We start from the raw sequence: 10,721 nt of genomic DNA on the forward strand, positions 1-10,721 counted from the left end.
TTGAGGAAAGTTAATAGGAACCCAATATCGTACTTTCCTTGCTATAAAAAATGGGCACAAGGTATCTTAAACGCAAGTTTCATTTGAAGTTATCAAAAATAGGAGGCTTAAATATATGAATTTTGTAATATTTGTATTTTATTAAATTTGTATAAATGATTAACAATTAAATAAATTTTTTATAATAAAAATAATGATGAAAGTGAAAAAATTATCATTACACTAAAATTAAAAAAAAAAATATTATTGGGTGCATAAATCAAGCAGTACGAAAAGGATTTTATTAATCTAAACTTTAAAATGTAGAAGGAGAGAGGCTATTATGACGCAAATAATTTGGTGTTGAAAAAAAGTGATATATATTATTGGTATCGTGATGATTGACGAACGGGATATTTCCAAAAACATTTTACTTGCTTTTCTTTTTCCAGAAATTGGTTTGCAATAAAATAAAAGCGGAAATGGATGTGAAAGGAGAATCAAGGAATCAAATCAAACCAATTTCCAAAAGAATTCCTACTTTCAACATGAGGCCAAAATTTCAGTTTTACATTCAAAAAATTTTCTAGCCTATAATCACAACCTGATTCTACCTATTTCTAATATGATTTTAGATTATATTATACAGTCTCCGTATATTTTTAAAATTGACAGTATATATCATGTGAGCATTAGACGGAAAATTTAAGAAAAGATTATAAATTGACAGGGGCTTAGGTTTGATGTCACCATACACTCATAAATTCAACTTACCCCACTTGATCCACTGCCCACCCTATCATATTCATTTTTTTTTTTTTTAGTTCAGTGTCCTCTTTTTTCGCGAATCATAAAGGTTTTCAAATTGCAATACAGCCGATGGGAATCACTAATAAATATGGTCAAATAAGACGAAGAAAAAAAAATGAAAGGGTAATTACGTAATCAGCAGTGGCGTTTCTTCAAAGGACATCCAGCTCAAACCCCAGAACTCGCACAGCTGTTGAGGGCAGTATCGTAAATAAATCCAAACACTAACCCCACTTTTCACTCATTTTTATTACATTAAATCCATTGAAGATCCAACTTTGCCATCAAGAAACCCATTTTTTCCCACCAGACGACTCAAAAGAAATTTAAAGGGAAAAAAAAAAAAAAAAGGAGAAAAAATTAGAGGAAGAAGAGCAGGCATTGATGGCGGAGGGAAAACAGGAGAAGAACACGACAAGCGAAGAGAGCGTTAAGCTGTTCGTCGGTCAAGTGCCGAAGCACATGACGGAAGCTCAAGTTCTTGCAATCTTCGAAGAGTTCGCTTTGGTCGACGAAGTCAACATCATCAAAGACAAGGCTACTCGTGCCTCTAGAGGTTCCACTTCCCTTTTTTTCTTTTTTCGTAACAAATTCAATATTTATTTTCCAAGTTTCAAATCTCTCACATTTCTCTTTTGTCTTTAGCGGTTGGTTTTTTTTTTTTTGGTGATTTGTTTGATTCGTTTAGTTTGGAGTGGGATTTGAGGTGTTTATAACCCTAATTTTGAGGTATTCTTCGTGTTTTTTTAAATGTTGATTAAGGTTGTTGCTTTGTTATATGCCCGTCGAGAGAAGAGGCCGATAAGGCGGTCAATGCCTGTCACAATAAGAAGACTTTGCCTGGGGTTAGTTCAATTTTTTTAATTTATTTTTCCTTGTTTTGCCTTGCGTTTTAGTGATTCGTTGCCACATTGTTAGTTGCTCTTGTGAAGATCTACATGCTACTTCCGAAGTTGGACGTAGTTAGCGAATTTTCATCACCTTTAGCTAATCTGCAAATGTAGCACCCTATTTTACTATTGAACTATGGAACGTTCAAAATTATTACTGCATTTTGGGCATTAGTTGTGGCTTTGGCATGTACCGTATCTGATACTGACAACCTGCAACATGTAGAATATAGTTCTCAAGTATACATTAAAACTACCTTAATTGCTCTGTTATGTTGATTAGGGTACATGCAGATAATGTTGTTCTAGACTGTAGAATGTAAGTTTTGATAATTTTTTATACTAGCTCATTTGAAGTAAATTGGTATCTTGAGTTTTAGAAGCAACGAAAATGAGAAGTTTTCCGTATTTTATTAGCATGTGAAAGAGTGATGCTAGGGCTTTTTATACTAGGTATTGTTCCAGAAAACATAATTTGAGCAATGAACAGGGTTATTTAATGATTTCAACCATGAATTTGTCTCAATTCCTAATAATTAAGCAAACATAGGTGTTGGAGTTGTACTTGTAAGAAATCACACTAAACACTCTCCTGCTATTATTTTCAGTCAATACCTTTCATATTTGATTGAAAACGAAAGCAAGTTTGTTGATCAATCTATCTTAAGATGATTACATGTATGAATAGATTAACTTATGCCCTTAAGTGTTGGAATACATGGTGGCAAGTCATGTGTACTTTTTTTGGGTGATTAATCATCATACATTCTGATGTGGTGATGTAAGATATTCCTGTTTATACAACGCAGCATATCTCTTGGTCTAGTACTTAGAGTGATTAATAACTTGATGTCTCAATCCTGTCATTCGCATTTTTAATGAAAAGTCCAGGGACAATTCAATTCGAAGTTATCTATTGCAATCACCTGTCTGCTGTCATATATTTGTGTGGAGAGTATCAGAGAGTCTTTTACCCTGTCAGTCTTATTGTTTTCCTGATCAGAACCCAGTTTCTGTTTTTGGTATAACTCAGGCATCTAGTCCGTTGCAAGTGAAGTATGCAGATGGCGAGTTGGAAAGATTAGGTACTCGTAACTTCAGTGAACTAGTTGCTTATAATTCCACTTCTTATTTGATGGTTTTTTAATCAATTTGTTAAATAAACTCTGAATTATTGTCTTCCTTTACTGCCCGATGGGATCAAGAGCACAAACTTTTTGTTGGCATGCTGCCGAAGAATGTCTCAGAAGCTGAAGTTGCTGATTTATTTTCTACATATGGAACCATAAAGGACCTACAAATTATAAGAGGTTCTCAACAAACTAGTAAAGGTACTTATTTTTTTAACTTGGATGTCCTTTCCTCTAAAGATGAAGGTGTTTGCTTAATTGTATAAACTATAAAACCCCAATCTTAAGTTTATTTCAATATTTGAATTGTAGTTGTATTGGTTTCTTTATGGCAGGCTGTGCCTTTCTGAAATTTGAGACTAAAGAACAAGCCCTTGATGCGCTGCAGGCTGTTAATGGAAAGCATAGAATGGAGGTTTGTATTCATTAATGTTTCTGCTATTGAAAATCAATGAATTACCCAAAACATTGTTCAGATTTCCTAGTATCTAACCTTTATTGTATGGTATCTTTCGGGTATTAGATGTTTCAATGCGATTGAACTTTAATGTTTATGTACTAATCAACTATCTTACATGCTCATTTTTCATTTGGAGTAATAAGTTATGACATCAAAATTTAGTTATCCCTCAGTCCTTGATTCAAGTCACTTAAGGTTCACATATAAATCTGGAAGGTATTTGAAGATGCAAAGATGATTTTTGTGATAATATCTTCATTATATTGCAATCCACTAAAAGAATGTCATTGTTATGATTAACTGCATGTTGCATCTAGTATTACAGTTGTCAAGCAAATAGTCTCACTAGAAGCCCGTATTTTATCGCAATCAAGATGCACTAAGGCTTTTCTTGGTAGGGTGAAGAGAAAATTAGAAAGATGAAAAATTAGATGAGAAAAATAGATTTTCCATTAGTATATGCGTGGTAGAAAAGATGAAAAAAAAGAAAAAAAAAAATGTTTCCTTCTATGGTTGCGTGGTAGAGTTGAGAAAGGGGAGAAAAGAAAATGGAAAATTTGAGAAATGCATAATCTTGTAAATATACACATTTAACTTACCTCTCTCTCATTTTCTCTCCTCTTATTAGTATAATTTGGAATGATTTGTTATCGCAAAATGTTATCTTTCCTATTTTCTTTACTTCTTCTTTTTCCTACTAAGCGCACTCATTTTCCTTCCACTTTTCCATTGAATCAAGCATACCATAAGGCTTACATCTGAATATCCTTCTATACCCTAGTGGGTTGCAAAATGCATATACGCATATGGAAGTATTGCAAAAGCTTATGTTTACCTATTGCCTTCCAAATATGAGTTAAGTCATTTCTTATCATGTCTGGTAGTGTGGTAGTTATTCTTGAATGAAGGTGTATTATATTTTGGTCTTTATCTTCTGCTATTTTAGGGTTCAAGTGTCCCTCTCGTTGTCAAATGGGCAGATACAGAGAAGGAAAGACTAGCACGAAGGGCTCAAAAAGCCCAATTTCAAGCATTGAATAAACCGAATGTAGATTCACAACATCCTTCATTGTTTGGAGCATTGCCAATGGGTTATGTTCCCCCATACAATGGATATGGATATCAGGTAGCTTTTCCTTTTCTGTATGGAGCAATTTTAAAATTTCAAAAACACATATTATGGGTGTTTTTGTTTTATGGAAAATGACTTAAAGAAATGCTTTTTGCATTCTTGTGTTTTTTTCGAAAAATGACATACTGGTAAATGAAAAATAATTTTTCTTTTCTTGACAATTTGTCTTCACCTTTTGAAAAGTATAAGAAAATTTCCAAAAAGATCTCTCTTATGAGTAAGATGATTTTTATATAAAATTAACTTTAATCTAGTTAAATATTATTGTGTTAATAATAAAATTTTAAATTTAAATTTTTTATATTATTAAACATATATATTTATACTTAATAATAAATAATTAATGTAATTAATATTCATTATTATTTTAATAAAATACTTAATATGAAAATATTAGTTTAATAATAAATTTTATTATTAATAATATTTTGAAATTTCAATTAGTATTCTTAATGTTTTACATCAATGATGTTTGAACCGGACCAATTGGACTGGGAGTACTGGTTCGGAGAATTGTATTGAACCAGTTGGACCGAGAACTAGTAAGGATCGGTTGAACTGATTTTTTTTATTTTCTAAAAATTTAATGAGTTTTTAATTGAATCAGTCGGATCAACGAACAGGTGGCCTGGCCGGTCAATCACCGGTCTGGTCTAAAAACATTGATGTTTTATTGAAAAACCTTTATATTAATATTTAATAATAAATATATAGTAATAAATGTTTTATAATAAGATATGAATATTTTAATAATATAAATATGTTTAAACTTTTCTTAAGTTCATTTATCCCTTTTAGCTTAATATGCTATTATCTACTCTCATACATGTAATTACAATTTTAAATTTTAATTAGGTATCGGTTATTATTAAGTCTATTATATAATATAGTTGGTTGTAAAAAGCAATGCTTTTGTAACAAATATAGTTACTATATAAGATAATGTTTTGCATCAAATACTGCTTTTGCTATGTTTGTTTAACTGAAAGCAACTTATGGAAGACATTTAAGGCTTAATCATCCCACCACTAGATAATGTTAATCTTTTCAGGAAACTATTTTTTCGGAAGGTGTTTAAAAAGAAAAAAAACAAACATAGCTTTAGCGTGAATAATTAGTGGTTTTGTTTCCTCCTCTTTTTGGCTAAGAGGGGGATGTCTTGCTTTTTTTTTTAGTCATGATGTTCTGACAGAGCTTTTGTTTCTTACTTTATATCTAAATTTGATTCATCATCTCATTATGTATTAGGCTCCAGGAAGTTATGGACTTATGCAGTACCGCATGCCACCCATGCAGAATCAGTCTGCATTTCACAACATGATTCCTCCAGTAAATCAAGCAAGTGCATTGCGAGGAATCACACCTGACCTTGCTCCCAGGGCTGGACCTAGAAATTATGCTGTGCCTCCTGGAAGTTATGTTGGCTCAGCTTACCCAGCCGTGCAAGGTGTTCAGTACCCCATGGCATATCCTGGGGGAATTATTAGCCACCATCCGTTGACCAGTTCACCTGGTTCACTACCACAAGCAAATACAAGCAGTAACTCTTCATCAGCTTCCAGTGTCGGTACAAGCTCGGGAAGTCAGATTGAAGGTTTGCTATCTATAGTCATCTTGATTTTATTGTCTTTCTAAAACTAGATTCTTGGTGGCGGCATGTTATTAATTAATTAGTCTATGCTCTGACCTAGGTCCACCTGGTGCAAACCTATTTATTTATCACATACCTCAAGAATTTGGAGATCAAGAATTGGCAAACGCTTTTCAAGGATATGGTAGGGTTTTAAGTGCAAAGGTTTTCGTTGACAAAGCAACGGAGGCTAGCAAATGTTTCGGTGGGTGCATTTTCTTTTTATTTCTTGATCTGATATGAACATTAAGGAGTTTTCTCTCTCAAGAACCCTGTCTTTGCAGGATTTGTAAGTTACGACTCTCCGGCAGCTGCTCAAAATGCCATAAACATGATGAATGGATGCCAATTAGGAGGTAAGAAACTGAAGGTTCAGCTTAAGAGAGACAACAAACAGAACAAACCTTATTGATCGGGAGGTGAGTCATGGAAGGAAGGCAACGAACACGCAGTCGAAGGAACCTGGATATATCGACTGACTGCAGTATCAGCATTTCGGATGGATTAAGGATAACCTGTGATTGTATAGGTTTCAACCCATCCTTGTAATTGCTTCATGGGATCAAAAAAAAAAAAAGAATCCCAGAAACTTGTAATTCATGGCGCAATCCGTGCCCTACACGATTTGTATTCTGTGTATCATTAAATTCCATTTAAGCACTAATTATTAATTTATTGATTTTTCCTGAAAATGATTTGTTGATAGTATAATCTTATGGGGACATCCATGATACAGTGTTCCCTAAATGTACTGTTTCCAATTTGTTTACTGCTATTGTTAATTATTTCTCCCTCATCAACATACATTTTCTAAGCTCTTCTCATTTTTTACTCTCCTTTTTGTGGTGTTTCTTTTATGCTGCGTGATGTTATAGTTAAAAGTAGGTAATTTTGAAAATCTAATTTATTAATTTTAAAAAAAGAAATAAGAAGTCCCTTGTAATTGTAGGTGACAGAGGAAAATAAAAATTTATTAGTGTTATCTAGATTTGTACCAAGTGGTGATTAAAAATATTGTACCATGAGGGTAAGGGTGAGGCCTGAATTTTCATTTTTCGTTTAAAGTTGTGGGTCCTAAATCACCATCAATTATCATCCTTATCCATTTTTTCCCATTTCTCAAAAAAATGCTATGTACATGATGTACATAAAATAAATAAGATATACCATAAGTAGTACTGGCTGGAACTAGAACTAAAATTAATAAGAAGTAAAAACCCATACCTCAGTTCCCGGCGTGTCATTGTCATTATTCTTTATTTTCACTTTCTGCTGCCCTCTATGTTCATTTATTTTAAATAAAGTTTATATCGGAATGCATTTTTAAATAATAATAATAATTGCTATGTTCCCTGGGTTGATGTGTAATTTTATTAGTACCAAAAATGATTTATTGATATATTACTAATCAGAATATATTCTTAAAACTGATTTAACGCCATAAATGTTATGGCATCTAAAAAATAACTTTCAAGGATGAATCCAAGCATAAGATGGCAAACTCAGCTTTGCAGAATACATAAGACAAATCAATCACATGGTCAGGTCAGCACTCTTAAAATTCAAATGGATGCCTTAGCTTTGCAATTCAACCATATTTCAAAATTACACCCTCCCTGAATTTAAAAGCTGAATCTACCTAAGACTGGTTGAGTAGTTCCAACAGTTTTGAGGTCCTAATTAAACATAAAATTAAAAAACAAAAAATACAACTACAAAGTTCAGGTTCAGCCCTTGCTGAACCATATTTGAAAGGTGACAACCCAAAATGTGCAACTATTGTCCTAAATAATGTGAGGCCGAATCATTGGTCAGCCAGCAATAGACAGAGACGATGTGTCCGATTTTGCAGGCTCATCTAGTTTGTCTACCATATCCGTGTCACCAATGTTCTCACCATTACCTATACACAAGGCAGAACTCTTGTTCTTTTTATCTGTAAAGGAAACACCAGACTCGATACTGCAAACCGAGCAACTTCTTGGACTTGAATCGTCTCTCTGTGACTCGTCCACGGCTTCCTCCAAGAAACTCTGTGTGATGTTCTTATGCTCATCCGGTTGCCTTACGAAGCATTCCTCTATTTCACCCAATGACTCGACTTCAGCTTCGATTTCATCATCTTCATCTTCATCTTCATCTTCATCTGCACTACAGTTACTGTAAAGGGTGTTATCATAATCGGATGTTGGCCCTCTCAGTTCACAACTCGTATCCATCTCTGGCTGACTATCAAACTCCTCATCTGTAGGGCAGTCACATGAATGAGACGACATCGGTGAATACCCTCCCATTTCCGTCTCTTCACGTTTCCGTAGCGTTTTGATGATCAAGGTCTTGAGCAAGTTCATCACTTGAACAGCATGCATCAGAGCCGTCAATGGATCAGACATCTGCTCAACAGAAAATCAAACTAAGAATGCTTGCTTCATTTTTTTTTTATTAAACTAAACTATAATAAGTTATCAACAACTTCAGAAACATTGCAAGTTCATCTCTACTGATCTAACACTTGGATAATTCTTACAGTTTCAAGGAAAGTAATGCCCCCATACCCGAGTCATATTCGGAGCAAAAACCATAGCAATATTTCTCGCATTCATTTTGTTTGATTCCTCTTCCTCCACAACATCCGCCATAAGACCAACAGCCCAATTGAGCAGTGCCGCTTCAGTTGGCTTCAACTGCTTCACGAGGTTGACCGATTCTTCTTCCGTATTGCATCGGAGAACCTGCTCAGGGGAAAGTCCATCAAGAACACCTGAAGGAAGCTCTCGAAACCAGGCCTTTATAAGGCCTGCAAGACAATGGACATCGATATTATCCAGCACAATGCCCTTGTTAAGTTGATCCCTTACATGCTCCTCTTGGCCATTCTCAGGATTTATCCGGAAAATCCCCTCCGCCTACAAAACAGATCACCAGACACCGAGGTGGAAAACCATTTAGTTTCGAAATCGAATACATAGGGGTGCAGACTATGTATATGCATAGAAATTTTAAAAAACCTTTAATCCCCCTTGTGAATAAAGCCGCTCCTGCATCAACAACAGTATAGTGGGGACGCTATTCCCTTTGGAATCGAATGAGCATTGCATTGATTCCGCTGAGACCCCAAACACATTAGCACTGTAAACAAAAGGACAATTGCAATTAAAGGACCACTTTTACTAACCAGAGCAAAACAATAAACAGGAAATTGTGTCATTTCAACAAACAGCAAAGAATCCAATGAACTTAACAGAAAAAAAAAATAACTTCAATGATATCAATTAGAGTTACAGCTATTAAAGGGAACTTCTTTAAACACCCAAATACCTTGTCGAAGAAGATTGGTTTGCAATAACATTTGGAAATAAAAATATTAATGAAGAACACGGTATTATTTATTTCACCCGTCAGAAAACAGGGTTAAATAATAATGACAGTTGGTGCTGCAAAAACTGAATTACCACAAAATCTGTTTTAATGCTAATAAACTCCATGAAATTCACTGGACATCGCCATGGAACTCCAATTTTTACTGCCATTTCTAGAGTGCAGAGAGCTTTAAGGAAGAGAAAAGAAGAAAGTATAAACCCAGTTTAGCAACGTTTTTAAGTTCTCAAACTGAACAGAGCTTGAGAAAGTCAAAGATTTTGAATTTTCTGGGTTATGGTTTTCAAAATCAAAAGCTTAATTCTTCAAAATTTTCCATTTTTTTTAGAAATGTACTGTTTTCACTCTTCGAGATCTAAACTGCACAAGAACACAAACATTTGGACTTTAAAACAGTTTAAAAAAGGACCAAAACCCAGTTGAAATCTTTAACCCAAAAGAAAATAAAAAAAAAAAAACTGAAACCAAGTAACAAAAAGAGAAACAGCAAAGGGAATTAACCTGGCACTTGGAACCCGACTGGGGATTTCAACTTGGAACTCGACGGGAAGACCCAAGAAGCCATTGAAACGATCAAAGGTAACATGGGTAATGTGTCTTACGTTGGTTGGCCACCCGATTTCCATATGTTGAAGGGTGGAAGAGATTACTTCATCCCGGGAATCAACACGGCAAGACAGCATGGATTTCCTCAAAGCAGCTAAAAGCAACGCCAGAACAGATATCTGGTTCTGCTGCTCTTCCTCGCGGCTCTTAACTCCTCCTTTAGCTCCTCCCTTCCCACCGCCACCACCACAACCACTCCCTTTTGTCACCATTACTAAACTAGTCATTATCTGTAATGCCCTTGGTTCTCTCTCTCTCTTCGATGGTCACGAGGCTTTAAATTCTGTGTGGAGTCTTCTCTTGTTGTGTTGAACTCAAGTGAGTTTTTCGAGTCTGAAGGTTTTTTTTTTTTTTAAAAAGGCAATGGGTTTTTAAGTTCTTTTCCTAATTCTTGTCGCAGTCCCTATACTTTTTATACATTTAAAATATTCTCTTACTTTTAATCCAGTCATTCATCTCTTTACTCTTTCAACTTTATAAATCATTTTATTTATAAAAATTGATAAAAAATTAACATTAAATTAAATTTTGTAGCATTTTAAATTAAAAAATTAATAGTCGTGTTTCATACATTAAATACCAAATAAATAAATAAAATGATAAATTTTAAATTTATAAAGTTTTCAATTTCTTTCTAGGGTTATAAAAAATTAAATGATATTTTTTCAAATGATTTTAAATTGATCATATAACTATTATTTATTAT

The 10,721-nt window shown here is 34.1% G+C and overlaps 2 protein-coding genes across 2 annotated transcripts; one reads left to right on the forward strand and one right to left on the reverse strand.

Annotated features, from left to right (window-relative positions):
- Positions 1-786: 786 nt before the first annotated feature.
- Positions 787-6,723, forward strand: LOC108470523 (RNA-binding protein BRN1-like). Its single transcript, XM_017771867.2, has 9 exons — positions 787-1,345; positions 1,552-1,634; positions 2,713-2,764; positions 2,885-3,010; positions 3,145-3,224; positions 4,216-4,395; positions 5,650-5,995; positions 6,093-6,236; positions 6,316-6,723. Exons 1-9 carry the CDS (start codon positions 1,174-1,176, stop codon positions 6,441-6,443), a joined length of 1,311 nt encoding a protein of 436 aa, XP_017627356.1. The 5' UTR covers positions 787-1,173; the 3' UTR covers positions 6,444-6,723.
- Positions 6,724-7,586: 863 nt separating this feature from the next.
- Positions 7,587-10,458, reverse strand: LOC108474230 (rho GTPase-activating protein 2-like). Its single transcript, XM_017776165.2, has 4 exons — positions 9,911-10,458; positions 9,040-9,160; positions 8,587-8,937; positions 7,587-8,424 (listed from the first exon to the last, which is right to left on the reverse strand). The coding sequence occupies exons 1-4, from the start codon at positions 10,240-10,242 to the stop codon at positions 7,843-7,845; spliced, it is 1,386 nt and encodes a 461-aa protein (XP_017631654.1). The 5' UTR covers positions 10,243-10,458; the 3' UTR covers positions 7,587-7,842.
- Positions 10,459-10,721: the final 263 nt, after the last annotated feature.

This window comes from Gossypium arboreum, chromosome 11 (genome assembly GCF_025698485.1).
Source record: "Gossypium arboreum isolate Shixiya-1 chromosome 11, ASM2569848v2, whole genome shotgun sequence".
NCBI lineage: Eukaryota > Viridiplantae > Streptophyta > Magnoliopsida > Malvales > Malvaceae > Gossypium > Gossypium arboreum.

Excerpts from the sequence above, each read along its gene's own strand:
- LOC108470523 (XM_017771867.2), top strand. The coding sequence starts at position 1,174 with ATGGCGGAGGGAAAACAGGAGAAGAACACGACAAGCGAAGAGAGCGTT. Across the intron at positions 3,225-4,215 it reads ATGGAAAGCATAGAATGGAG|GGTTCAAGTGTCCCTCTCGT; the intron begins GTTTGTATTCAT and ends CTGCTATTTTAG. Across the intron at positions 5,996-6,092 it reads CTCGGGAAGTCAGATTGAAG|GTCCACCTGGTGCAAACCTA; the intron begins GTTTGCTATCTA and ends GCTCTGACCTAG.
- LOC108474230 (XM_017776165.2), bottom strand. The coding sequence starts at position 10,242 with ATGACTAGTTTAGTAATGGTGACAAAAGGGAGTGGTTGTGGTGGTGGC. Across the intron at positions 8,938-9,039 it reads ATTCACAAGGGGGATTAAAG|GCGGAGGGGATTTTCCGGAT; the intron begins GTTTTTTAAAAT and ends TCTGTTTTGTAG. Across the intron at positions 8,425-8,586 it reads TTGCTCCGAATATGACTCGG|ATGTCTGATCCATTGACGGC; the intron begins GTATGGGGGCAT and ends TCTGTTGAGCAG.